Source organism: Fusarium venenatum (genome assembly GCF_020744135.1).
Source record: "Fusarium venenatum strain MPI-CAGE-CH-0201 chromosome Unknown EDB82scaffold_3, whole genome shotgun sequence".
NCBI classification, from domain to species: domain Eukaryota; kingdom Fungi; phylum Ascomycota; class Sordariomycetes; order Hypocreales; family Nectriaceae; genus Fusarium; species Fusarium venenatum.
Genome location: NW_027072131.1, coordinates 1,127,194 through 1,151,057, shown reverse-complemented (window position 1 = coordinate 1,151,057; position 23,864 = coordinate 1,127,194). Strand labels below are relative to the sequence as shown.

Below are 23,864 nucleotides of genomic sequence, written 5' to 3'. Positions count from 1 at the left end.
GACGGCGGGGCTACTAGCTTGTATATAGACGATTCATCTCGATGTCACTGGTCCTAACCAGTCTAGCAGCCTGTATGTACAACATTCGGGAGATGCGAGCCCCCCTCATTGTACCAAGTAGCGAGGCAACACAGAGATAGCGGCCGGCCAGCCAAACACTGAAGCCCGTTCATGTGCGGTTGCAGCCCGGCTTCGGGTTCAACAATGAACAAAGAAAGTTGACACAACGGTGAACTTGTCCCATGAACGACTGATATTTTGCCAGTTAGTAAATTGTTAAAGGCATATCCAATCGTGTACTACCAAAACTTCCACAAATACCTTACACAAGATGACACCGACTGGAAAGAAGAACGGCGTCGCCTTGAGGCGATGTGTATGCCATAACATGTCGTTGATTGGGAATTGGCCAAGATTGACTCTGTTGAGCTGGACACTGTGGAAACCCATAGACAAAGATAGACTCTCCTGTATTTTTGAGAACGACTACTATTTATTGACAGCATTTTCCTTCTCTGGATCTGTAGATTTTGAACCGCTTTGTTCCCTGTCTCTGAGCCTGTACATCTTGACCCCTGCAAGCTGACGTTCACAACGCAACTTGTCAAATATCCCAAGGTATCAGGCAAACCCGTAAATAAAACAACAGCTTCAGCTACAGATAGCTGACTATTGTATTAAATAGATCCCACTCATACACTATTGAAGTGCTATTCAACTGTGACACCCCTTCTGAACCCCAGCATAACCATAGCGAAAGTAAAGTACGTATGTAGAGCTGTCCTCCCTGCTCACCAATACCCTTGTTGACAGCCCTCTTTAAGCATATTTCTACGCTACTACTCCACATCCAATACGATTTGTATCAGAGCAGGAAAAGGTAAGAAGGAAAGGGCACATACAGCAGGAAACATACGCTTGTCTCGCCCATCATTCCTCTACTCACCGCACACGAGGACTCCCTCTCCCTTGTCCTCAAGGAGGGACAAACACCAAAGGGCCGTTCTCACATCTCACCAGCTCCGTCTAACTCGACTGAAGCCAGGCCCGCACATTCCGACGACGGCGTGCAACGTTGGCCTTGCCCTTGATTCCATCTGGACAACCCAAGGCAAAGAAAGGACTCACTCACGGGAGCCTACATTTCTTATGAAAAGGCACCATATGCCCGCCTGATTCGACCTGTAGGTGGCCGCTCCCTTTCATCTTTAATCCACGTTGGTTCCCTCTAGTACATCTCACCGATCAACCGTTTTTCTCCTCTTCATCTATTCGTTTCTTATCTAATTTTCGTATATTTTGCCTTTTAGAAAGGAATAATTACCTTTACAAAATACCACCGCACAAACAAACCAAGAGAAACCACCACAGAAACAAACTTTAACGAGTGGTCCTCTTCATTTTACCTCTTGGACAAGAAAGTTTCAAATCTTTTTGTGTCTACAGGAAAGTCATTGCCAATATTAACCTTTCTAAAATATATACGGCTATAAATACCAGGCTCATCTCTGGGCATCGCTCGGAAACACTCCAATACGATCAGCGATCAGCACAAAGGACGAAACGACCCGTACATCTTTTGGCGCCCCTGGACAGATTACTCCATATTGTCCAGGATCTTGCAACATTCCTAAACATATTCCACACGAACCCAGGCTATTGACAAGCACATATATCTGGAGACGGAATTGCAGACGAACGTCGGCGAGTATCTAATTTTTTTTCTTTGAATTTTCGCATCCGCTCATCATGACTCAACAACGTCCTTGGGAGTCCGTAAGTTGACAAATTTCATTTTTCTGTTGTATCTGTTTGTCTCTACCCCGCTGCAAGGCTCTCTCTACCTGGTACTAAGTTAGTGATGCCCTCCTCCACTGTCGGTTCGCTTCAAGGGCCTGTCGTTTCGCTTGTCCTGCCTGGACTAGGTTCGGGACAGGGAGTGCGACGTCAGAGATGCTCGTGTGCTATACTAGAAAGTCTCAACCAAATGCGTCAGAGTCAAACTAGTCTAGTGCACCCCTTCCCAAATCTGCACTTGCACTTCAACCAAAAAAATATACCTACCTCCCTCTTCGTACCTGCCTATGGTCTTGTTGGCCCTTACTTCGACTTACCTATGCACCCCCAAACCAAACCCCGTACAAACATAAACATCATCCGCGCAGCATCAAAGCATCCCGATTCTTACATTGACTATCAAATATTAATACTGTTCCCTCCTTAGCGGGCTACACCTGGACGGCCTACCCGTCAACCGAATCACATGGGCGCACCATCGCAACCCCCGCCATCTACCTTTGGCGGAGGCAATGACAACATTTGGGCAACCAGCTATGCCCTACCCTCGCAAGGTATGATGATATCGTTTGTCTATCCTGTCAAAGGCGGACATGAATGCTTACTACCAACTCCAGACAACGGCGACCGATCAAACGTTCCCTACCCATCATGGCCCACAACTTCCAATTCACCATCACACAGCTCATCCCCGAACAACAGAACGAGCGGAGCTGACACCAACGACACGGACTTTACCAACAGTTTTCGTGCAATGCGAACATCAGATAACCTGACAAACTTCCCAAGGAAACATGCTGTGAGGAACTCTCAGGACTCGAGGAATTCGAACAGCTATGGTTTCCCAAGCGGTTTGACAGGTGGTTCAGCTTCTCGACAGGAGCCGTCCTATGGTGCCTCACACACTCCTAGCAGTTCGATCCACTCTCAACCAGCAATGCGGTACACACATCCATTGAGCCAGCAAACGCAGGGATTGAACCAACAGCAAGTGCAGGCGTTGAACCAACAAGTGCAGGCGTTGAGCCAGCAAGCTATGAACCCGCAGCAAGCGCAGGCCTTGAACCTGCAAGCTTTCAGCTTCAACAATACTCATGTTCTAGACCAACAGCCTGCTCACTATCCGTATCATCTCCCGACCAGCAGGACCACTTCGTCCCAGCTCAACCCTGCTTCTCAAACCTGGAACCAAAACATCGCCACAAACCATGCCAGCAGAAACAGCCTCAGCATCAGTGCTGACCTATCAAGCGGGCCTTTCCTAGATGATCAACTTGCCACAACGGCTCGTATGGATCAGGGCAGCGCCAACACGTTCATCCAGAATACCTGGAACACAAGAGAGTCCGGTTCTCAGCCACTCGAGAATCAGAGTAACCGTCGTATGTCAAGCCAATCTCAATATTCGGCCTTCTCCAGACCATATGGCACGCAAAATGCTCCTTATGGCACATACAACGGCGCTGGGTTTATTCAAAGCATGGTCTCCGCAGCAATCCCTCCTCTCTTTCAGGGAAACAGTTTTGGGAATGCAGCAAACGCACAACGAAACCACAATCCATCCGGGACAATCCGTCACCCATGGTGCATACATCTCAGTTCCATTATTGCCTCCAGTAAATACGTCCCTATCGATGCTGTCTTTGGCTGGGTTGTCATAGCAGCTGGTGATAATGAAATATCAAGGTTCATCCAACTCAAATTGACAACTGCAAAGAGCGACGAGAAGGAGAAAATGTTCCTCGAGATTGGCCCGGACATGCTTGGTCTGATGAAGGATCTCTATGGCAACTACGTTTGTCAGAAGCTGATTGAACATGGTAGCATGGCCCAGAAGATGAGCGTGGTTGAGACGGTGAGAGGTCACATTGTTGAACTGTCCCTGAACGCGTTTGGCTGCCGGGTGTTCCAGAAGATTGTGGAATGCTGCCCGGTCAGCCACATTGCCACAATTCTCGACGAAATCCACAGCTATGATGTCCTCAAAGCGGTAATGCAATCCGAGCCCGGAAACCACGTCATCCAAAAACTCGTTCAAACTATGCCTCCGAAGGATGTCAAGTTCATCACTGTAGCCTGCCAGGAGAATGCAAGAGAACTCTCGGAAGACCAATACAGCTGCCGGATCCTGCAGCGGGTGCTCGAATACGCCGAGGAGGACGACAAGAAGAAGCTTGTGGCAAAGCTTAGCCTTATGATGGACGAACTCGTCACCCACCAGTGGGGCAACTATGTTGCTGGTCACATCATTCAGAATAGAGGCCCAGAGGATCGGGACCCCATTTATGAACATGTCATGACTAGGCTACTTACTCTTTGCCAACACAAACTTGCATCTCACGTGGTCGAGAAATGCATCGTGTACGGCACAGATGAACAGCGCACTCGAATCCTCGAGCGACTCTGCCCGGCTAACGATTCTGAGCAAACGTTTGAAAACATGTTCAAAAACCAGTTTGGCAACTATGTGGTTGGTGAGTATTTATTTCTGTCTGTTTCGATTATGTAACTAACACAAGATAGCGAGTTTGCTCAAGCACCTCAAATGGGGAACCGTGGAGCGAGCTCAATTCAAGGAGAACATCATAGTTCAGTATGATCTCCTCAAGGCGACCGGGAGGTCTTTTGAAAAGCTTGACAAGATTTTCGAGGAGGACAAGAAGATGGAGGCCAAGGAGGCAAAGCTTGCGAGTAACCTTCAAGTCGAAGTTGACTCAGCCGGGCCAACTCCAGTGTTGACCAACGAAACCAACAGTCCTCAGAGCGACAGTCTCCCAAGCGCTGACGCGAGCACCATCGAGGATCCTCACACCAACAAGAAGAACACGGGGGCAAACCCACGGGTTCGAGAAGATGATGATGCATAGACGCCCACTAACGGACGACGATAACGGATTCACCCACATTTATGCACACTTGCTTCGCACCCTATGTTACAAATAGATCGGAAAGGTTCAGGATACATAACCACAAAAGCTTCCTTGGGGTACTGCATGGATTTGGACCAGGTCAGGTACCTGGTCATGAATATATACCACCACCCAAGGTGTCTAATACAGCAGAGGGCAGGGGCGGAGGAGTATTCACCTGGACATGTTTACAGCGACCTGGGACTCAACCATACAGCGGGGCAGGGAATTACCACACAATCCCGTTCAAGCGGGGCTGCAAAGGCGTTCAAATGGGTTTCGGTGTTTTCAGGGGTTTGCTCGTTTTTTTTTTCTTTCTTTCTTTTTTCTTGTATTTTGTAATTTTGTTTTCTTTGCTATGGTCTAGTTTTATTTGGCTTGTCCAGGTTTATACTGGGGTCAGGATGATTGCAAGGAAGTGGAAAGACAGTGCCGGCTGGAATATGGTTCAGTCTGGAAAAAGGTCTATACGAACTACAAAAAACGGATAAAGCAGCCACTCAATAATGTGGTTGAACGCTGCAGCGGTAGTAAAATATGATATTAAAGAGCTTGTTTGTCTTTAGTAATGACTTGTTGCATCGCATTTAAGTGACTGATGTGTAGATGCAAGTTGATTAAATAAAGGATCTAAACCAGTGGGTTAATACCAAATGAGTCTTTACAGATAATCTGCCAGGGCTTGAGCGGAATTTTGGTGAGAGTGAAGATAAAGATGAGAAGGAGTAGATGTAGCGAGTAATAACAATTGGACTCGAAGATAGTAATAAGCAGTTTTTATAACAAACAGTCAATGGTAACTGCTAGTTGAAGTCGGTATGGATACAAGAATGTGCCTATTTTGCATTACGCTGTCGAGTCGCGATCTTGCCAATATGACAGTGAAATATAACTTGGAACATACGGGAGACTTTTTGAACTTGGAAAGGGGGCAAACAACGATACAATAAGAAGAAAATTCCTTCTCTAGCTATATACCTCTAATCGAAGCCTTTTCATCATTACCTTCATCATGACTACTCTTTTACCAGCGTCACCCATCTGTGGATTTCGAAGACAGGCCCTATCAAGTGGAGGGATGCGACAAAACAAAATACAGCCATAGCGCGCACTATTACAAAACAGGGCATACGGTACAAGAATGTCATAAAGTGCTGCAAGTCCTTTGGCGCGAAGGGCCACAAGCCCGAATACTGTACAGGATAACGCCGACTGGAAGGGGCCGCGCATTTCATAGAGGCCATCATTGCTGTCTCAACAGCAGCAAAGCATCATTACATATAACACAAGATTCACTCAACCAGCTCATCACTGTCCAGAATGGCTCAAGGTACCGGACCCAACGAACGGTCTTGTCTCAGCCTGATGCCTTGCCATCATGACACCCCTTGGGCATGGGTTGATGTCAAGCTTCTCCACAATCTGGAACTTACCACCAGTAATGAATTCAAGCCTCTTATACTGACATTGGTTTCACAAGATCAAACTTTGATACAACTCGAGATCTGAAAAGTGAGCCCTCATCGGTTGTGTATGCATCTGGGTCGGATCCTGAGCATCGTGCTCTGCCATACGGGCAATGCCTTTTGGCTTTTAGAATTTACGTCTCAGTAGTTGGAGGCTGTAGATTGTTTTAAGATGTCCTGCTACTCCATGTCTCGTTTTAACCATGCGCATACGTATCCTCATCTTCCGACCCATATGATTGATGGTGAAGACAAGAACGTGGAGGGATAATGTCGCTTGACCAATCACAGCACGTATTTGTAAATCATTTCCATATTGGGAAATAGAAATGGCGGCTGAACTTCGGTGGCCCGGCCCGCCCCCGCCTCACACAAATCGAAATCAAGACTACCACATGCACACAGTCTTCAAACGTTGATTTCTCCATCAACAAAAATGCAAAAAAAAAATCTGTAGCATGCTACTAGTAGCTGCTAACGTAAGCCCATATCGGGACTCGAACCCGAAATCTTCTGATTAGACAATTGGGTAGTTAGTATGGAGATTCGAACGATGATTTTCGTGTACTCACAGTCAGACGCGTTAGCCATTACGCCATACGGGCTTAAGCTAGTCTTTACTCACGGTATAAGTAATAAGCAGAGCATTACGCAGCTGTCAAAGTGGGCAGTATGCTTTGAAATTCACAAAGAACCATTTGATGTATTGCAGCCTTACCACGTTCCTCGTTTTCAGAACGATCCTGTATATTTACAGCTGCAATTCAGTCTCATTTCATTAAGATTGTAACCCTGCAAAGAATTATGACGGCACGACACAAAACAACAACATTCTTGCATCCATTCACTTCAACCAGGTAACCACAACCACAAGACTTATCCATTAGGTACATTGCGTGAACAAATGGTTCTTGAATACACTTCTTTCTTTGTCCTGCTACGCCATCGAGGGTCTGATGGGTCTTGACCGTCGCAAGTTTGTATCGGCCACGTAGAACCACTAAAGGCCAGAACTAAACGTTCTAAAAAAACTTTTCAAGCTCTGCAATCTCATCAAGGTTGGTAAAACTTCGGTTGAAGAGCCAAAATTTTACTCTTGTCCCAAGCCTCTCAGCCTTGACTCTAGTTAGTATGTGTGATAACATGGTGCTTGTCTTGAGGAATGCCGCCCACACACACGCCTTACGCTCAGCGCAGAGCCTCACTACTGGGTAGCAGAAAAGTTGGCGTTCTAAAAATTAGGGTATAAAAATAAGTAGCCTAAAAAGTATAGTCTAAGGAGCATAAACTGACATACTAATTTCGTCTCTTATGCTTCCAGCGGCCAATTTTTTTGCTACCCTGAGGCTTCACCAATCTTCAAACTGTGGCGGGGCACAGAATGTGGAGAGGTGGGCAGATTTGATGATTCTTGCGGTCAGTTATCTCCATCCCCTCCATCAAAATCGAGCGTATCAGTATATGAAACTCGAGTTTTGACTATTCTAAATTCTGGAAATACCGCCGAATGGGAGATCACATGTTGATAATGTGAAGGAACAGGCACCGCATATGAATCTTTGGCAAGGCTCAAGACTAAAGTTTACTTATTGGTTGTTTCTTAGCAAGGAGTATCTTTGTGAATATATTGTTTTCTGAGGATGCGGTGGTGTAGTTGACCGAGCAATTATTGTGAGTCAATCACCTTACCACTTACTTATCTAGTACTCTATAATTGTACAAGTAGATGTTGAGATGAATCCCTAGTAGCTACCTCTAACCCCTGCGGCTAACATCGGTGCGTAGGGGGGGACCCTAGAAACATCCATCACCCTTGAAGCTAACTATTTTGGTACATAGCTATGACGCCGCCACGTGCAGGTGCAGATGAGAAGCCAACTCACTCAGGGATTGCCGATCTCCGTTCCGAGATTCTCAAATTAACCCTTCATTAATTCACAACACCAGCCAGGAATGGAGGAATTATAGCTCATTCCAACACAATTCAACTATTCAACACTCGGTACTCATCATATCTATTCGAGGCAACCGTTACCCGACATGACAGCCGCCGCCCGACTGACCTTCCTAAGCCCACAAGTGCTGCGTGGAATACGTCCAACACCTCGCTCTACCGCTGGCTTTGCCAGGCATAGAGGCACCTTTGCACGAAGGAGAGGAAAGGCCATTGAGCCCCAACTTCTAAAGGCAGACCCAACACTGAACCTTAATACCTCGCATCCTCTTATCAGCGATAGCGCTATTCGTCCTCAACTCGAGATGTCCACAGAAACCCAAGAACAATTGCAATCCACGCCCGACAGATCAGTTTCGACAACCGAGACACAGCAACAACAGGACCTTGCATCGACAAACAGCCCGCAGAACAAAGAAAATGAGACTGCCGAGGAGGAACGTGCCAGAATCGCTCGTGAAGAGGCTAAGCAGAGCGGGCCTCTAGAGGCTGTACTACATATGCAACCACCCGAGACGAAGACGAAGACGACAAGACCTGGCCCGGCCATGTGTCCACCACCATACGTCCACCACTTTGACAGTTACTCGCTTGTGAAGCACTTGCAGGGAGGAGGCTGGTCGCAAGAACAGGCTACAACATCAATGAAGGCCATTCGAACGCTACTCGCAGAGAACTTGGAAATTGCTCAATCGACTCTGGTTAGCAAGAGCGATGTTGAAAATGTGGGTATACTCATATCATGACGGGTCACGGAACAAATGCTAACGGCAAATACTAGGAAACATATCTCTTTACTGCGGCCTGTTCAGAGTTAAGCACCGAGATTAAAAATAACCGAAGGCTCGAAGAGGAACAACTACGACAGCAGCGTACGCACCTACAGCACGAGGTTGATATTTTGGCACAAACATTGAACCAAGAGCTTCACACATTAAACGATAATGTACGAGGCTCGTTCAACGATCGCAAGATGGCTGTCAGGGAAGAGCAGAAAGTCGTGGAGAGCGCTGTATGTTTCCCCTCCGATGTCGGCCGGAGTTGGTCAACTAACAGATATTCCAGGTCCAACAAATCAACTACAAAATCAGCAGTGTACTTAGTAGCGACGCAAAGTCTGAGATCGAGGCTGTGCGCTGGATTCTCATCCGTCGCTCCGTCCTAGGCATAATCTTCATGGCAGTCCTGACACTGGGAACCCTAAGATATGCCACATACGTGAGCCACGAGCGACAAAGAGAAATGGATCGCATTAAGAGAGAGGAGGAAGAGAAGAGACGGAATGGAGGAAAACAGGATCGCACAATCGATGCTGATGCGGCAGCGATTCTGGCCGCCAACGGATAAGAACATGCGACGAACACTTTTTCCTTGGCACATTTCTTTTTGTTTTATAACCGATACCCCTATAGATTTTCTACTGGAAGAGAGTAAAACGGGCTCTTGTCACAAAAAAAAAAAAGGAAGGCTGCATCATGGTAACTTTTGCTGGGAGTTGCATGAGCTGATGAGAGGAGCCTTGAACAATGTGGGATGGGTAAGGGACAAATGGTACATATATACACGGCATACAACAGGCTTTGACAAGCCAATTTCATAGACGCACATAGACATTTTGAATATCAATGACTAGATTGATGCTGGTCGTAATCCATCATGAGAACTTGGCAGTATTTTGTGTATCATGACTACTATTGAATGCAGCACGTGCTAAGATAAATTGATTACCCCACGCGTCAACCTGTCGCGTCAACCATCAAAGACCAACATCTCCAACATCATCAAGTACATACTTCATAATCCCGACCAGCCTCTACACCAATGTCACCCGAACCGCAGCCCTCCGCTCCCGCGCAGGCTGAAGCAGCCCAGCAAGAAGTAGAGCAACAACAACAAGAACCCCCCGCGAGCCCTCCCCTCCCTCAGCGCCACACAGCCGTATCCCCCGGTCCCCGCGCAGCGCGTCTACAAGAACTCTATGCGCGATCGCTGAAAAAGACGCTGGGAAAGGCCAGCTGGCAGAATGTCGCGGGGTGCTACCCTACTATTGCGAAGAGGGCGGAGGGTGTGCTAAGGCAGGTGCAGGGACAGATGGTTGATAAGTTGGGCGAGAAGTGCGAGGTGCGTATTGTTGGATTATGATTGACGAGTAGTGCTGACATGATGGAATACAGAAAGAGTTTGAGAATATCATGGTTTCGAGACAGGTTATTCCCAAACTGAATGATCTCGAGAGTCTTATTAGTGATGCATCACGGCGACGAGCGGAATCGACGACAGAACCATCAACACCGTGCGTTACTCTTCCATACACACCGCTTCTATGCTAAAACTCATGCAGACCACATATGCTCCCTCCACCCACTATCCTCGCTGCCCATCTCACACCTACACTCACAGCCCACCAATCGCAGCTTAATGCCCGCCTACAAACAACACAATCGCAAAACGCTCTTTTGTATGACGAAGTACAACGACAAAGAGAAGAGATTAGAGCTCTACTTGATAGTTTGGAGGCTGTGGTAGCAGATATTCAAGGTGCGAACGATGCGCTGCGCCCGGTTGTGAACGATGTTGCTGCCGAGACGAGGCAGGGAATTGCAACTGTTGAAGCTGTAAATGGAGGGAAGCAAGGGCAACAAGGAGCGACGAATTGAACAAAAACGATACTTAAGGGAAAGCTGTATAGAGCTGGGTCATGCTAAATTCGGAGTCATGGGGCGGCAATCCGCTAAAGGAGTACGATACCATCATCTTTTGTTTTGTATCACGAAGCAATGTTCACAAATGATCAATTATTTCACAGTAAAGGATCTCGGGAATGTTTGATACAGCAGTTTCTTTTTAGAGGCAATGCCTCATAGGGACGTATATATATGAACTTATGTAAAAGTCTGTCGTAGCAGGTCATATATGCAAGAAATGATATGGTAATGGGGTGGTTTAGACCTCCATGTCATGCACCGGTCCCCAGTCAAAACCGCCAGCGCTGATCTAACAAGAAAGCAATAAATCAAATGTAAACTCCGTTCCATGATCGTAAGCCATCATCACCGTTGGCTGATGCAATCCGCAGCCTTTCATGCGCCAGATATGCAAAGTAGCTATGTACGTTCGTAAAAAAGACGAGATGTGAGGTGCTGTGCCTCTGTTTTCGAGTGTGAATCTGTGTAGTGGTGTTTTAGATTGTATAAAATGTTGAATCAACCATAAGAGAAATGTGTGTGATGTCGTATGAGATGTGACCGGTCCCAGTAGTATTTTGTGTAAGAGAAAGAGGACATAGTGAAGTTGGTAAGGAGGAGTGTCATGGGGTAGAAGATGTTTATATCATATATGCGTATGGCCAAGACCTTAGATGAGTCTGTTTTCGGTATGAACCGTTTGCCAAGCACCAAAATAGTCGATCTCACCATAGGCTGGTGGGAGAACCCTGACCATTCGGCCAGTCGTCCAATCAACATAGAACTTTTTGCCCTTATTGATGATGTATGGCGTTTTGCGGGGACTTCGGAAAAGAAGGTTGCTGTAACAAAGCTTGGCATACAGCAAGTCGTGAGCACTCGACCACTGATGTTCTGGTATCCATTTTCCGTCGACAGGGTCGATTCCCATGTTGTTGTATGACGTTGTGCTGAGTCGCCGGGCAAGGTCTATCCGAGGAGGAGGTTCTACCACTTCCTCTTCATCACCTTCAACCTCAATTTCAGGTTCAAGTCGGGTTTGGGATTCTGGAGCCAAAGGTAAAGATGGACGAGTCTCGCTTGTCGTCGCTGATATTTCTTCAGTGCCTGTTTCAATTCCTAGTTCCGACAAGTCGATGGCCGTAGCGGTAGGTGACTGGCCGTGAAACCAACGGATTCGTTGTATTCGGGGTATAGACATATCGCGAGGAAAGTCTCGGTCTTCCAAAGGCAGGGCGATGTCGATGGCTGCAAATAAACCTTCGAGCCATTTGTTAAAGGTGCTCAATTCGACACAGCACAAGAGAAATTGATCGGTCTCGGCTCGAATGCGGATGGTATATCGCCGTCTTGATCATGTTAGCAACTCAAACTCCTCATCTACACCAATCACAATAGCTTACTTCTTATAGTCGGCAGCGATACCAACATCCGCATACAGCAGACTGTACGTCTTCTCAAGCTTGCCCTTCTTCACCCATGGAGGGTTATCTGGATTAACGGACGGTCCATCGTCGCGCGTCCTACCCCAGCTCCAGGCCTTCTTAGTGCCATAGATGTTAAGCGCGGTGCCGTTCAGACAAACATATACGGGATACCATTGACGATCTTCGGCCCTCTTTATCAAGTTTTCGATTTCGTGTTTCTTATCAAAGACGCCCTCCAACAATATTGAGTTGTTGTAGGCGGGAAGCTTTTCTTTTCCTGTATCCGGGTGAAGTTGAGTTTGGCCGCCCCCGCCAGTCTTGAGCTCTTTCTCCTTCTCCAGAATATCTCCATGCTGGGAGATGTCCGATGTCGTCGATGGCGGATCTCGCTCTTGCTGGTACGGAGGCGGCTGGGAGGGTCGAGGCTGGTTCGTCATGACACGCTGATAGTGAAGGTCCTCCTCCATTGAGACACGCCGCCTAAGGGGCGGCGAGGTGGGAGCGATCGTGGATGATCCATCGTCCTCAGCTGTGACCCTGCGGAGGTCCATTGGAGGGAGACGGGACTTATATGAAGTCGAGTAGGGTCCCACGACCGGCCGTTGCGGAACGGGAAGGGCGCACGGGGTGACTCTCTGGTCTGGGGGCGTGAACCTCAACAAGCATTGACCGTAGGAGTCTCCATAGAGGACGGTAGGCTGAGGTTGATCATTCCGACCCGCTCGAGGTTATGTGGAGAGAGTTGTAGAAAAAGACTGGAGTGAACCAACAGAAGACGAGGTTGAGAGGATCAGAACAGTCAGCACGGATCCACGAAGAGAAGCATCTGTGGAAGAAGGTCGCACGCAGGGGTCGATATGAGGATCGTGGATCGAGGGGGGTGTGGGCTGAGCTGGAAGACGGGGTTGATGAGATACCGGTAGGGCCCAAACAAGACGTGCCTCCGTCCGGCTTCGACGGGGTATAGAAGGGGAATGGAAATGCGGCGGCTCTTTTGTTCGAGTGACTAGGCCTGCGATCGAAAAGTCAGGGCCAGTCCAGCGCAGAGCGACGTCAGCCGTTTCGAAGGGGCCCACGTAGAAGCGACCTCAGATGAGAATTGGAGGTGAGAGTGGAGCGGAAGCTGTCGAAACGTGAGGGTGTGGGATGGGAAGGATATTGAAAGCGCCGGAAGAGTGGCGAGATGAGGCTGCCGTATTGGACGCTACAGTAGTTTTTTCGAGAAAAGCGATTTCGCCTAAATCGAATAATCAGGTCAATCACATTAGGATCTGATGCGACAGCGTCTTGATTGGCCTTTTGGTCTGGCGGGTTGTGGGATGCGGATGTGATGCGATCCGCACTTTCGAAGAGCGAGTATCAAATGCGTGCTAAATGCGCCGAATTTCCGCGCGCTGACTGCCGATCTCGCCTGTATTAGTGGACGTTTCTGTCTAACTCGGCGTAGGGCTCTGCGTTCTTTTTGTCTGAAAGTGAAATATCTGTACTATCTCGTCTCCGATATGTGAAGTTGATGAATAGTCCAAGATGAGATGTCGTTGGTGGTGCCAAGTCCAGGGTTCTCCTCTTTCTTCTCTCATGCTTGGCTTACCAGTTGAATTGATTTAATTTTGGCTCATGGGTCGGGGAAGGAGCGCACCTTGATCGTTAACGCCCCAGACAAGGCAAGCACGACACATGGTATTGCTTGCTGTGACGGGGGACCTGACTCTGGCTTTGGCCTGCGCCTGCCTTCTGGCAGCGTACCTCACGTTGCAGGTTCAAAAGGACCACCTTCCCGTCAAAAGGTCCCGCGCGACTGGGGTCTCACGAGCCCATAGAACCACACGAGGAAGTTGCAGCACACGGCCCCACCGTCCTCAGCCAGCGCCGCTAGTAAGGAACGGGTAGGTACCTTTCTCAGGACGGATATCGGCACAAGGAAGTAACAACAAAAGTCTTTCTTGGCGTCCCACGCTACTTGTTTGCGCAAGACTTTCTATCCACTACCAATGCAGATAGACGTTGTATTGTAACATCAAACTATACGTTTCAACAACTATGATTATCGTCAATGGCCTGGGCATAGTCCCGACTATAGTAATTGGTCATAATATGACAACGGTAATTGCCGTGCCCAATATCGTACTCAACTGTACCTAGCAAATCTACGATAGAGTTCAAGCCTCGCTTGCTACGTTCTATCCAACGTACATAAGCCACGTTTGACGTCTCGGCCGGGTCGAGACTGTCATGTCCGGAGCTTGTCACTACAAGAAACCGACATGCAAGCAATTAATAGCTGCACATTGCACATCCAATCGCACAAAAGTTCTCAGGGCCATAATTTCATCCGGCTCTGGATTCATTTATCCCAGACGCCGCAATAATAGTTCTGCATAAGGGAACTTGCAACCAACGAAACGCAACGATACGGATATATAGAACGGAGTTGCGTAACAAAAGTGCCATTTTTACCGTTTCGAAAAATAACTGTCAAAGCCGACACTTGATTCGCTCTCTGCAGGCGACCCAGACTTCTGGGAAAGGTATACGTACTCCTTCTCCAATTGAAGCATCTTACCTCATACTCTTAAGACTCTGTTTCTGTGCTCGATAAAGGAACTTTTGGTGCCGCCATTGGCACCTTTGATAGTGGGCCCCTCTCTGTGTCTGGGGTCAGGCTTTCTCGGCGTCTCTTTATGGATTGAACAAAACGGCTCCACCAATAATGTATACGGGTATGTATGTCGTGTGTTGTTATTTCTATTATACATCGTCAACCATTTATGGCATTGCATTCCTCCTAATTTTATCATACAAGTTGACAACAAATCATGCGTTTGACTGATACTCTATCAAAAGAACAATCACCCATTGTGAGAGTACACAAAACCCAATGCAAACCACACTGAAACTCCGCTCTTCTCGAATCGGAAGACAGCTCGTAGGGCACAACATTTCCGGACTGTCTCCGTTGAAACCTCCCGTCTTAGTGTCCATTCAATTTCTCTAACGGCACACTACTAAACACAGGAATTGGAGCAGGGCCGATTCGAATCTCCATTACGCATTAGGTTGCGGGGAATACCCGGCGAACGTTGGTTCAGCGATGTTGATGATCAAGATAATCAATGAACCATACGTATGCATGACTTGGAATGGGGGTGTTGTATTACTTGAATGTCGGCAGTCGAATTGCTTCAGGACGATCATGCAAATCTCACACGGTAATTATTCCTCCGAAATACGTGTCATCATCGAGATGCGCGGCATGGGAGCTGATCATTGCTTCTTCTCACTGAATACGTAATGATCGTTGACAAAAAGTTCCTTTTTCATCTTTAATTCGAGCTTCAATGAAGCATAACTAGTAATAAAACTAAAGTTCACAAGTCAGGTACATGACTTACGTAGACACAAGCCAAGCTACTAATTCTTGACACAAGCTCACCGCGTTGATCCTCTCCTGTCTTGGCCGCAACCTCCTCTCTTCATCTAAAGAAATTCCAAAAGAAATGTGATATCCCCAGCCACTGTCTCATATATCGCTGATCGCCTAATGTACTCCCCGGATCTCTCGGCATCATCACTCACCTCATCTTTTGAGCACGCCTGCAATACCTCGAGCCATCATTGCTCACATGACAATAGCTCTTTTGTTCTGCTCTGTTGGTCGGACTAAAGTATGAGTCTGCTTTCAGAAGGTCACAAATAAGCGGGCGAACGAGTTACGAGAGTGTTTCCCCATACACGGCGTCCCCGGAAGAAACCGAACAGCACGCCCGCTGGGTAGACCTGGATATTATCGGGAGACAATTCCTTCAACCTTTGAATATCACGACCACACGTGCGAGTTCACCGTCAATGGTTTTTGACTTGCCTAAGCAGGGACTATGTAGTAATTATTACAAGTGAGTATCCTCTTGGTTTGCAAAAGTCCCTCTATAACCCGCTTGGCCTTTGATCCATCGTTACAAAAGAACCTTGAGGAGCGCCAAAAACAAACCGGTCGACTTGTTTGGTCCACGAGGCTCAACAAGCTTAACTTCGGATATGTTTCTCATTTCATCCATGACTTGATTTCGTTGATGGATATCGCTTGTCGTTGCCAAGTTTCCGATGGCCCGATGGTTTGCCTTGTGTTACGTTACTTGGCATGACAGCACCGACTTCACTATGAGATTTCGCATTCACTTGCTTCATCTGGCAGCTTGGCTCCGAGGTTAGAAACCAAAAGGTACTAATCATTACTTTCACAGTAAAAAGTACAGAACGTGGTCCCTGTCAAGCCCTTTCATCCAGGCCTAGACTTCTTCTGACATGATCTCCCATCACTATCTCTTCCTGATACTCATCAATGTTCCTCTGCCCATCCGGGTGCAGCCTCTATCGCCCGTCCATTCGCTTTTGTAAGAATACACACGGTCATTAGAAGGTAATGATGCCAAATCAAAGCTCCCAGCCATGGACCTTTCCCCCGTTTTTTGCTGAAATCCGTAACCCAATCACCGGCTGGAACGATCAGATGCAGATGCAGCGCGCAAACCACCGAAACTGAAAAACGAATAATCATGACTCCAGATTCCCAACTCCGTCCTTCCTCCCAAAGGGAATACCAAACTCCGCCTCCCCTTGCCGTGCCACCTGCTGAGCTTACCTTCCACTTTCGCCCCCTGATGTTGAGACTTTGATATTGTATAAGTATGTCAAATATAGGTAAAAAGGTGACTACGCCTCAGGGCTGTAGTGACCATACTGCCCAGTGTGTAGACAAACATCGAGATGGGTCCCGTGTTGCCGTATTATATAAACTGATTGCAGTTGCTTAAGCGTTCTGGGGCTGGGCAGCACCGCCACGGCCGCGAGCAGCACCACCGCGGCCACGGTTCTGACCAGAAAAGTTGCCTCGAGAGCCCTGGCCACCAGATCGGCCACCCTCAGCACCTCCACGGCCACGTCCGGGAGCAGGGCGTCCACCGTAGCTGGTGCCTCCATATGCGTTGGCCTTGGGGCGTCGGGCCTCAACGACGATGCTCTCACCGTTAACAGAGTGAGGGTTGGCAGCGGCTGCCGCCTGGTAACCTTCGGTGGTCTTGTACTCGACAAAGGCACAGTTCTATATCACATTAGCTTCTGCAGTGCACACATTGTAAAAATAACATACCTTCTGGCGGTTGATGTCAAAGTAGGTCAGTTCGCCAAAAGCGGCGAGAATGTTCTTGAGATCGGCATCTTGAACCTTGTCTGTCACGTACTTAACATATCCGAGAGTACCCTCCTTCTCAGTGGGAGGAGGTCCGGAAACAGACTGAGGTCGGGTTTGTCGCTTAGAGTCACTGCCAGCAGTCTGCCATCCGGCAGCCTCCTTAGGGGCAGCCTCAGCAGCAGGGGCGTTAGCAGTAGAAGCGGGGGCGGCAGCGGGCTGAGAAGTTGGGGCAGAAGCAGCGGGAGCAGGAGCGCGGCTCTGGTTCACGGGAGGAGTAGGAGTCTTGGAAAGAGGAACAACGGGTCGAGGAAGAGCGGCAGCAGCTCGGCTGGCCCAGGTCATAGGCTTAGGAGGACCGGCAGGCTTCTCGGGAGCGGCAGGAGGGGCAGCGACGGGCTTGGACACAGGTGTAGGGCTAGGGTCCTTGGGCTTCTCTGCCTCCTTGAGGTCTTCCTCGGCCAGTTCCTTAGCAGCCTCGTCAGCAGTCTCAGCAGGAGCCTCAGACTTAGCCTCGGGGGCCTTATCCTCGGTGACTGAAGTGTCGTCGGTGCTGCCATTAAGAGCCACACTGTCCTTAGAAGTAGAAACCTCCTCTAGCTTATGGTCGACAACCTCGGCATCGAGGGGTTGAGCAGGAGCCTCTTCTTGAGTCTCGACAGATTTGGGCGCTTCAGGCTCAGCAGCAGGTGCAGCTTCCTCAGCGGCAGGGGCGGCAGTCTCCTCGGCAGCCTTTTCGGGGGCCTCCTCGGGGGCAGTGGTAGCCTCGGTCTCGGTATCCTCGTCGATAAATCGCAGGATATCGTTCAGGACGAAGTAACCGGAGGGCTGCTGAGCGAGGACAAAGGTCTGAACGAACTTTCTAGGCTCGGCACCCTTGTTGGAGGTCTCGCCAATCACTTGGATAACAATATTCTCAAATGATGCTTGCGAGTCGACGTTGGATACTCTAACCTTGCAGTCTTGGAAGTCGAGCTCCTTGATTCGTTCTTGGATAAGCTGTTTTCTGGTTAGGAACTGCCCATAAAGTTGACGATAGTCAATACATACCTGTCGACCAACAGAGACGTTGGCGACCTCGGCCTCTTGACCTTGGACGAATTGCGAGCGCTTGCCGTAGAAGAGCTTAGACATGGTTAGCATGGATCGTGAGTACACAGAATTAAAAAACATACGTGGAGTTTCTCAGGTGACTTGCTCAAGGTGTTGTAGTATTGCTCGACAAAGTACCAGCCAACCTCATCCTTGGACAAGTTGCTGTTGGCGGAAGCGGCGGCGGTAGTAGAGCCATCGGCGGCGGAGGTAGTGGGAGCTGTTTGTTGTTGGCCTGCAGGTTCCTTGTACTGGTCCTGTTGGGCAAAGTTACCGTTGGAGGCCATGATGGCTGTTGTGATGTGAAGATTGAGATGGCGAGTGTGACGGGAGAGCGAAAATTAGATCGAGTGCGCAATCGGCGGGCTCTCTGTATCGCAGGAACAGGGCAAACAAATGCGTGAAAACGTTAAAAGAAATAGAGCTCTTGTCAAGGATTTAAGCTCAAGAAGCAATCGTGTTCGGTCGAGGACGTATGGATAGACTCGAAAAAGTTGAGTCGTATCGAATCAGGAAGAAAAACAAGCCTGATGACAAACCGGGGTCAAGAGGGTTCGCAGGTCAGAGGCAACGACGATGTGGAAACGTGAGGGGCGAAGAGTTGAGAGGAGATGAGATGGGCCGTCGGATGAAAGAACCCTGGAGAGTGAGAGAAATGATAATAGAGGATTGACTGATAGTGATAGAGGAGGAGGAGATTCGAATTGTTTTACGAGTCTCTTGAATTGGATCGGGTCGGATGTGATGAAGTCGGGATGATGATGTGGTCAGGTTGTTGTTTGGTTCAGACCAATTGTGGAGGGCTCGAAAAACCACTGGATTTGCTTCATTCGCTGTTGCTATTTGCTCGAAGCTCAAGGTTGTGAAGTTGGTCTGTGCGCCACCTCCACAGTCAAGTTCAGCTTCCGCGATTCTCGGAACGGCAAGTGTCATAGTTTTCCCGAGACTTGCCAAGTCCCACGAGACACTGCAAACAGCAATCAATACTGATATATGTTACCTATTAACAGAGTACTAAAGACATATGTAACCCAATCTAGTGAGGCATATAACATTGTATAGCCCGATGCAGCAGGACTTTACAACTTGCTTATTCCATTACCTTTTCGCACATACCCTTTCGCTAGAGGTTAGCCTCTCAGGGATCTTTGCATCAGCATCATGTATGTAGCTTTGAGCATGGAACCCTGTCATTGCAGCATTTTACAAGAATTAATTGGTGCATAATCTGCAGATACATCGCAATATGAACTCTTGACTTTGGTCTCAGTCGATGTGTACACGGTTCTTGTCCCAATGCTTCAAACCTTCAAACAAACTATGTTGGTCCACAGTACAGTCAACCCACGCCTGGAAGAAGATGCCGCTGAGCCAATGTCTATCCAAAAGAACCTCTATTGCGTTCTTGACTTGGTTTTTGTGTGCTTGCGGTCGATACCTGCAAACAATAGCTGTCCATTGAAGTTAAGAACTTAACTCTGGTATTGATTGACGAGTCATATTATAACTGTCAAGCCTGAAACTTCAGCTTCCTATTTCTACCACGATCGATCCAGACTTCAATTTCTGTCATCAATATTGCCAACATTTCCAAGCTTTTGTGCCTTTAGTATATTCAAGTTCACTAAGCTGGGAGTGTTTTATAACAAGCTATCAGAGTCTATTTAGCTTACAGATTACTTGTCTCAACAGAAATAGATATTGTTAAATACTTCGGTCTTATATCACAAAAATTAATACATTTTGATATCTTGAGATGCCCAGCTACTTGATTTATACGCCCGAGATAAGTGATTGGACTGCCGGACCCTGGTTTCGGTGTAAACCAATCGCGGGGTCCACCGCCCGCCCGCTTGAATTTTTTAGTTCAACAACCAAAAAATTTCACAATCTTATCAGCGACCGACTCGAACTATCTCTGAGCGGGCGATATCTCAATCTCAATCACAATTCATACCACAACCAACCTATCTTTCAAACAATTCTCAATTTGGCCTAGAAGCCTCCTAGAATCTGTTTAAGAACCACATAATCAACAAACAAACCCGCCAAAATGCCCAAGTCAAGACGCGCAAAGGTCGTCCACCTCACCCAGGTCGACAAGAAGACGCGCGAGAACAAGGACAAGCTCTTCCAGAACATCCGCGATTCTGTCCCCGAGTACCAGAACTGCTTCGTCTTCAGTGTTGACAACATGCGAAACAACCACCTCAAGGATGTGCGCCGTGAACTCTCTGACTGCCGGTAATTCTCCTCAACCTACCTCTCTTTGGTCGCAGACGGTTGAACTAACTCTGCATAGTCTCTTCTTTGGCAAGACAAAGCTCATGGCCAAGGCCCTTGGTCAGACTCCCGAGGAGGCTATCGCTCCTGGAATTGAGGACCTCAACAAATACTTGACCGGCACCGTCGGCCTGATCTTGACCAACCGCCCCGCCGAAGAAATCCTCTCTTACTTTGAGAACCTCGCTCCTGTCGACTTTGCCCGCGCCGGCGCCGTCGCCACCCGCGACTTCTCCATTCCCACTGGTGTCGTCTACGCTACTGCTGGTGAGGTTCCCGCCGAGCACGATGTTCCTCTGGCGCACACCATCGAGCCCGAGCTGCGACGTCTTGGTGTCCCTACCCGTATGATCAAGGGCCGAGTCGTTCTTGGTGACGAGGCTGGTGAGGGTGAGGAGTACACTGTCTGCAAGGAGGGCGATGTTTTGGATTCGCGACAGACAAGGTTGCTCAAGCTCTTTGATATGTGCATGAGCGAGTTCAAGGTCAAGTTGCTAGCGTAAGTTTTGCCAATCATTGTTGCAACTGGAATTACACTAACACACTCCAGATACTGGAACGCTGCCAACTCGGAGGTGACAGAAGTCAACACCAATGCTATGGAGGAGAATTAGATAAGCTTACAACTGGGCAAAAAAAGGTGCTAGCTAGACGTTGGGTTTGACATCTTCTGTTTGAATGACTGATACCAGCATGAAATTTTTATGGGATCTCGGCGTTGAGGGCCATGGGATATGGAGGGCATCATGTTTTACCAATTGGCCCGCCCCTGAATGACAATACGTACTTTAAAACATTCACGCGACTTGATGCTTCTTTCGAACTATTATTAAACATGAAAACTCCTATATGATACATCAGAGTCGGCCTTGACAGCCGGCCTAGGCGACATTTTGGGGTCAGCAGGTTAGGAATCCTTACCCTGACCTTACCTATGCAGCATTTAATAGCCGGTTCAACAACTATCCTCCATATTTTTGGCCCTCGACTCCCGAAAAAAGCAAATAGACTACAAATAAGCGTTATCTGGCATATCGAGTCGACCAAAGCCTACCGCAATGAACCAGGGCTATTGCCGCAAACAAGTTGGGTGGCTAACAAGTCCCGGCGGGTTACGCAGACATCAGAAGAGGTTGAAAATTCCAAGTAAAACATGCGCATCGTGAAATCTCAGTGTCCGAGACTGAGGTTGTCGTTCAAGTGGCGTGCTTACCCTTTGGTGGAAAAGGGAACTGTATTAATGACTGAAAGATGAGATCGACAACCCACCACATGTGTGTCCATGATGAAGATCGTTCAGTAACGTCGTAGCTTCCTGGGATCTTCGTAGCCGCCGTCATAACCGCGCTTACGGCCACCGTCGTCATCGCGAGGTCTGTCGAAGTCGCGGTCCCTTTCGCGATACCCACCTTCTCGTCGGCCAATGGGTTCGTTGTTGCTTCCGGTGCGTCGGTTCTCGCGATCCCCACCGAATCGGCCACCGTCGCGATGGCCACCGCCTTGTCTGTCGTCATATGAGCGACCACCGCCTCGAGAATCATACCCACCAGGGCCTCGGTCACCCCTTCGATCGCCTCGGTCACCTCGGTCACCTCGGTCACGGTCACCATGGCCTCCGTTCCTACGATCGAAACCGGGTCCGGAGGGAGCATCACTAGGAGCGCCGTATCCGCCTCGGTCACCACCGCGACTGAAATCGCCGCCGCCGCTTCGGAAGCCTCCTCCGCGACCGCCAAACCCTCCTCGGTGGCCACCACGTCCACGTCCACCGTCGAAACCTCTAGGTCCGCCACGGAAACCGCCTCCCCCGGGGCCGCCAAAGCCACCGGGGCCCATGGGACGTGAGGCCATGGCTCGAGTGTAACCTCGGCCACCGAGACCACCACCGAGACGTCGTGGTCGCCAGCCCTTGACGGTTCTGCCTCGTTCAACGTCTACCTTGATACGTCGGTCCTTGATGCGCATGCCATCACAAGAATCCAAAGCCGCTGCTCGTGATTGCGCCGAATGGCGCAGGTGTCAGTCAATCTTACCCTCAATAGTACCTCGTGTGCTGAATGGATTTGACAAAAGAAAAGGAAGAGGCAGAGACGGGCAAGCTTGAGGGCCCAGTGATGTCTCGCCATATACTTCGAGAGAAGGGCAAGCCTGAGGGCCACGACTCAAAAGGTACATCCGGGGAAGAAAACAAATGGCTAGTCAGAGGGGAGAGGGGACTATATTTACCTCGCATGTCCTTTTCGCGTTCGAAAACGACGAAAGCATAGCCTCGGTGGGCCTTCTTCTTCTTGTTCGGCTTTTCGTCGGCATGAGTATCAGTAACAATGCGAATCTGTGATGTTGTTAGCAGATGGTCTCATTAAAGCTTCTCGGGATCGCATACGCGCTCAATAGGGCCATAGCGACCAAACTCCTTTTCCAAGTCCTTTTCGTCGGCTTCATAGCTCAAACGCGCAACAATCAGAGTCTTGAAAGCATCACCACGGATGTTGGTATCCTTGTCGGGACGGTCTATATGACATGTTAGCTAGCGTAAAACAACAAAAGGTATGAATCTTTCGTACAATGCTCGGGCGCCTCTGTGACAAGCCTCTCCAACTTCTCCTTCTTCTCTCGCTTCTTGCGATCGCGACGTTGCAGCCAACTCTCGGTAGGATGGTATACGTCGGTCTCCTTGTATTTCTGAAGCTCTGGGAGGAATTGGGCGACGCCGCTGATGGGCGCTGTCTTGCGGTTCTGGGGCGCATAATCTGGAGCTTCAACCCATCGCAGGGGTGGTCGCGCCGCAAACAGCGCGAGCAGGTTGGGGGGGAGCTTGTCTGTCATTTCACTATCTTGACTTGAATCGGTATAGAAGGTTCAGTGAGAAAAAAGAAAGCGGACGACAATAGATGCGCGCGTAATCTCGCGGAATAAGGTTGATAAAAGCTCAATGCTGCACCAAGTTTAATTGAAGTTGCGCGACTGTGGAATGAAATTAGACTGGACTCGATGAGTAAGGGTGCCTGGATAAGACTTGTCGATAGCCGACATTTTGCCGCTCCGCGCTAAACCATAATGGGGCATG

At 48.7% G+C, this 23,864-nt stretch overlaps 7 protein-coding genes and 1 non-coding gene across 8 annotated transcripts; 4 read left to right on the top strand and 4 right to left on the bottom strand.

The window, feature by feature from the left end:
• Positions 1-1,749: 1,749 nt before the first annotated feature.
• Positions 1,750-4,664, top strand: EDB82DRAFT_526221 (armadillo-type protein; the record flags this gene model as incomplete). Its single annotated transcript, XM_065609151.1, has 4 exons — positions 1,750-1,776; positions 2,225-2,351; positions 2,415-4,271; positions 4,321-4,664. 4 exons carry the CDS (start codon positions 1,750-1,752, stop codon positions 4,662-4,664), a joined length of 2,355 nt encoding a protein of 784 aa, XP_065463789.1.
• Positions 4,665-6,654: 1,990 nt separating this feature from the next.
• On the bottom strand, positions 6,655-6,777 carry EDB82DRAFT_t172. Its single transcript has one exon. It is a non-coding gene; the product is annotated as a tRNA-His (tRNA).
• Positions 6,778-8,058: 1,281 nt separating this feature from the next.
• Positions 8,059-9,787, top strand: EDB82DRAFT_503583 (uncharacterized protein). Its single transcript, XM_025726577.2, has 3 exons — positions 8,059-8,851; positions 8,908-9,138; positions 9,192-9,787. Exons 1-3 carry the CDS (start codon positions 8,213-8,215, stop codon positions 9,471-9,473), a joined length of 1,152 nt encoding a protein of 383 aa, XP_025581130.1. The 5' UTR covers positions 8,059-8,212; the 3' UTR covers positions 9,474-9,787.
• An 82-nt stretch (positions 9,788-9,869) lies between these two features.
• EDB82DRAFT_503580 (Nnf1-domain-containing protein) lies at positions 9,870-10,948 on the top strand. Its single transcript, XM_025726576.2, has 3 exons — positions 9,870-10,247; positions 10,301-10,419; positions 10,468-10,948. The coding sequence occupies exons 1-3, from the start codon at positions 9,948-9,950 to the stop codon at positions 10,781-10,783; spliced, it is 735 nt and encodes a 244-aa protein (XP_025581129.1). The 5' UTR covers positions 9,870-9,947; the 3' UTR covers positions 10,784-10,948.
• A 532-nt stretch (positions 10,949-11,480) lies between these two features.
• EDB82DRAFT_434121 (uncharacterized protein) lies at positions 11,481-12,704 on the bottom strand (the record flags this gene model as incomplete). The annotated part of the gene is made up of 2 exons (XM_025726575.2): positions 11,481-12,159; positions 12,214-12,704. 2 exons carry the CDS (start codon positions 12,702-12,704, stop codon positions 11,481-11,483), a joined length of 1,170 nt encoding a protein of 389 aa, XP_025581128.2.
• A 4,340-nt stretch (positions 12,705-17,044) lies between these two features.
• EDB82DRAFT_476870 (uncharacterized protein) lies at positions 17,045-18,801 on the bottom strand (the record flags this gene model as incomplete). The annotated part of the gene is made up of 4 exons (XM_025726574.1): positions 17,045-17,335; positions 17,384-18,421; positions 18,473-18,547; positions 18,598-18,801. 4 exons carry the CDS (start codon positions 18,799-18,801, stop codon positions 17,045-17,047), a joined length of 1,608 nt encoding a protein of 535 aa, XP_025581127.1.
• Positions 18,802-20,325: 1,524 nt separating this feature from the next.
• Positions 20,326-21,609, top strand: EDB82DRAFT_503566 (ribosomal protein L10-domain-containing protein). Its single transcript, XM_025726573.2, has 3 exons — positions 20,326-20,758; positions 20,817-21,296; positions 21,348-21,609. The coding sequence occupies exons 1-3, from the start codon at positions 20,568-20,570 to the stop codon at positions 21,409-21,411; spliced, it is 735 nt and encodes a 244-aa protein (XP_025581126.1). The 5' UTR covers positions 20,326-20,567; the 3' UTR covers positions 21,412-21,609.
• Positions 21,610-23,756, bottom strand: EDB82DRAFT_503563 (U1 small nuclear ribonucleoprotein of 70kDa MW N terminal-domain-containing protein). Its single transcript, XM_065608710.1, has 4 exons — positions 23,362-23,756; positions 23,181-23,308; positions 23,024-23,129; positions 21,610-22,785 (listed from the first exon to the last, which is right to left on the bottom strand). The coding sequence occupies exons 1-4, from the start codon at positions 23,621-23,623 to the stop codon at positions 22,094-22,096; spliced, it is 1,188 nt and encodes a 395-aa protein (XP_065463788.1). The 5' UTR covers positions 23,624-23,756; the 3' UTR covers positions 21,610-22,093.
• Between the last annotated feature and the right edge of the window lie 108 nt (positions 23,757-23,864).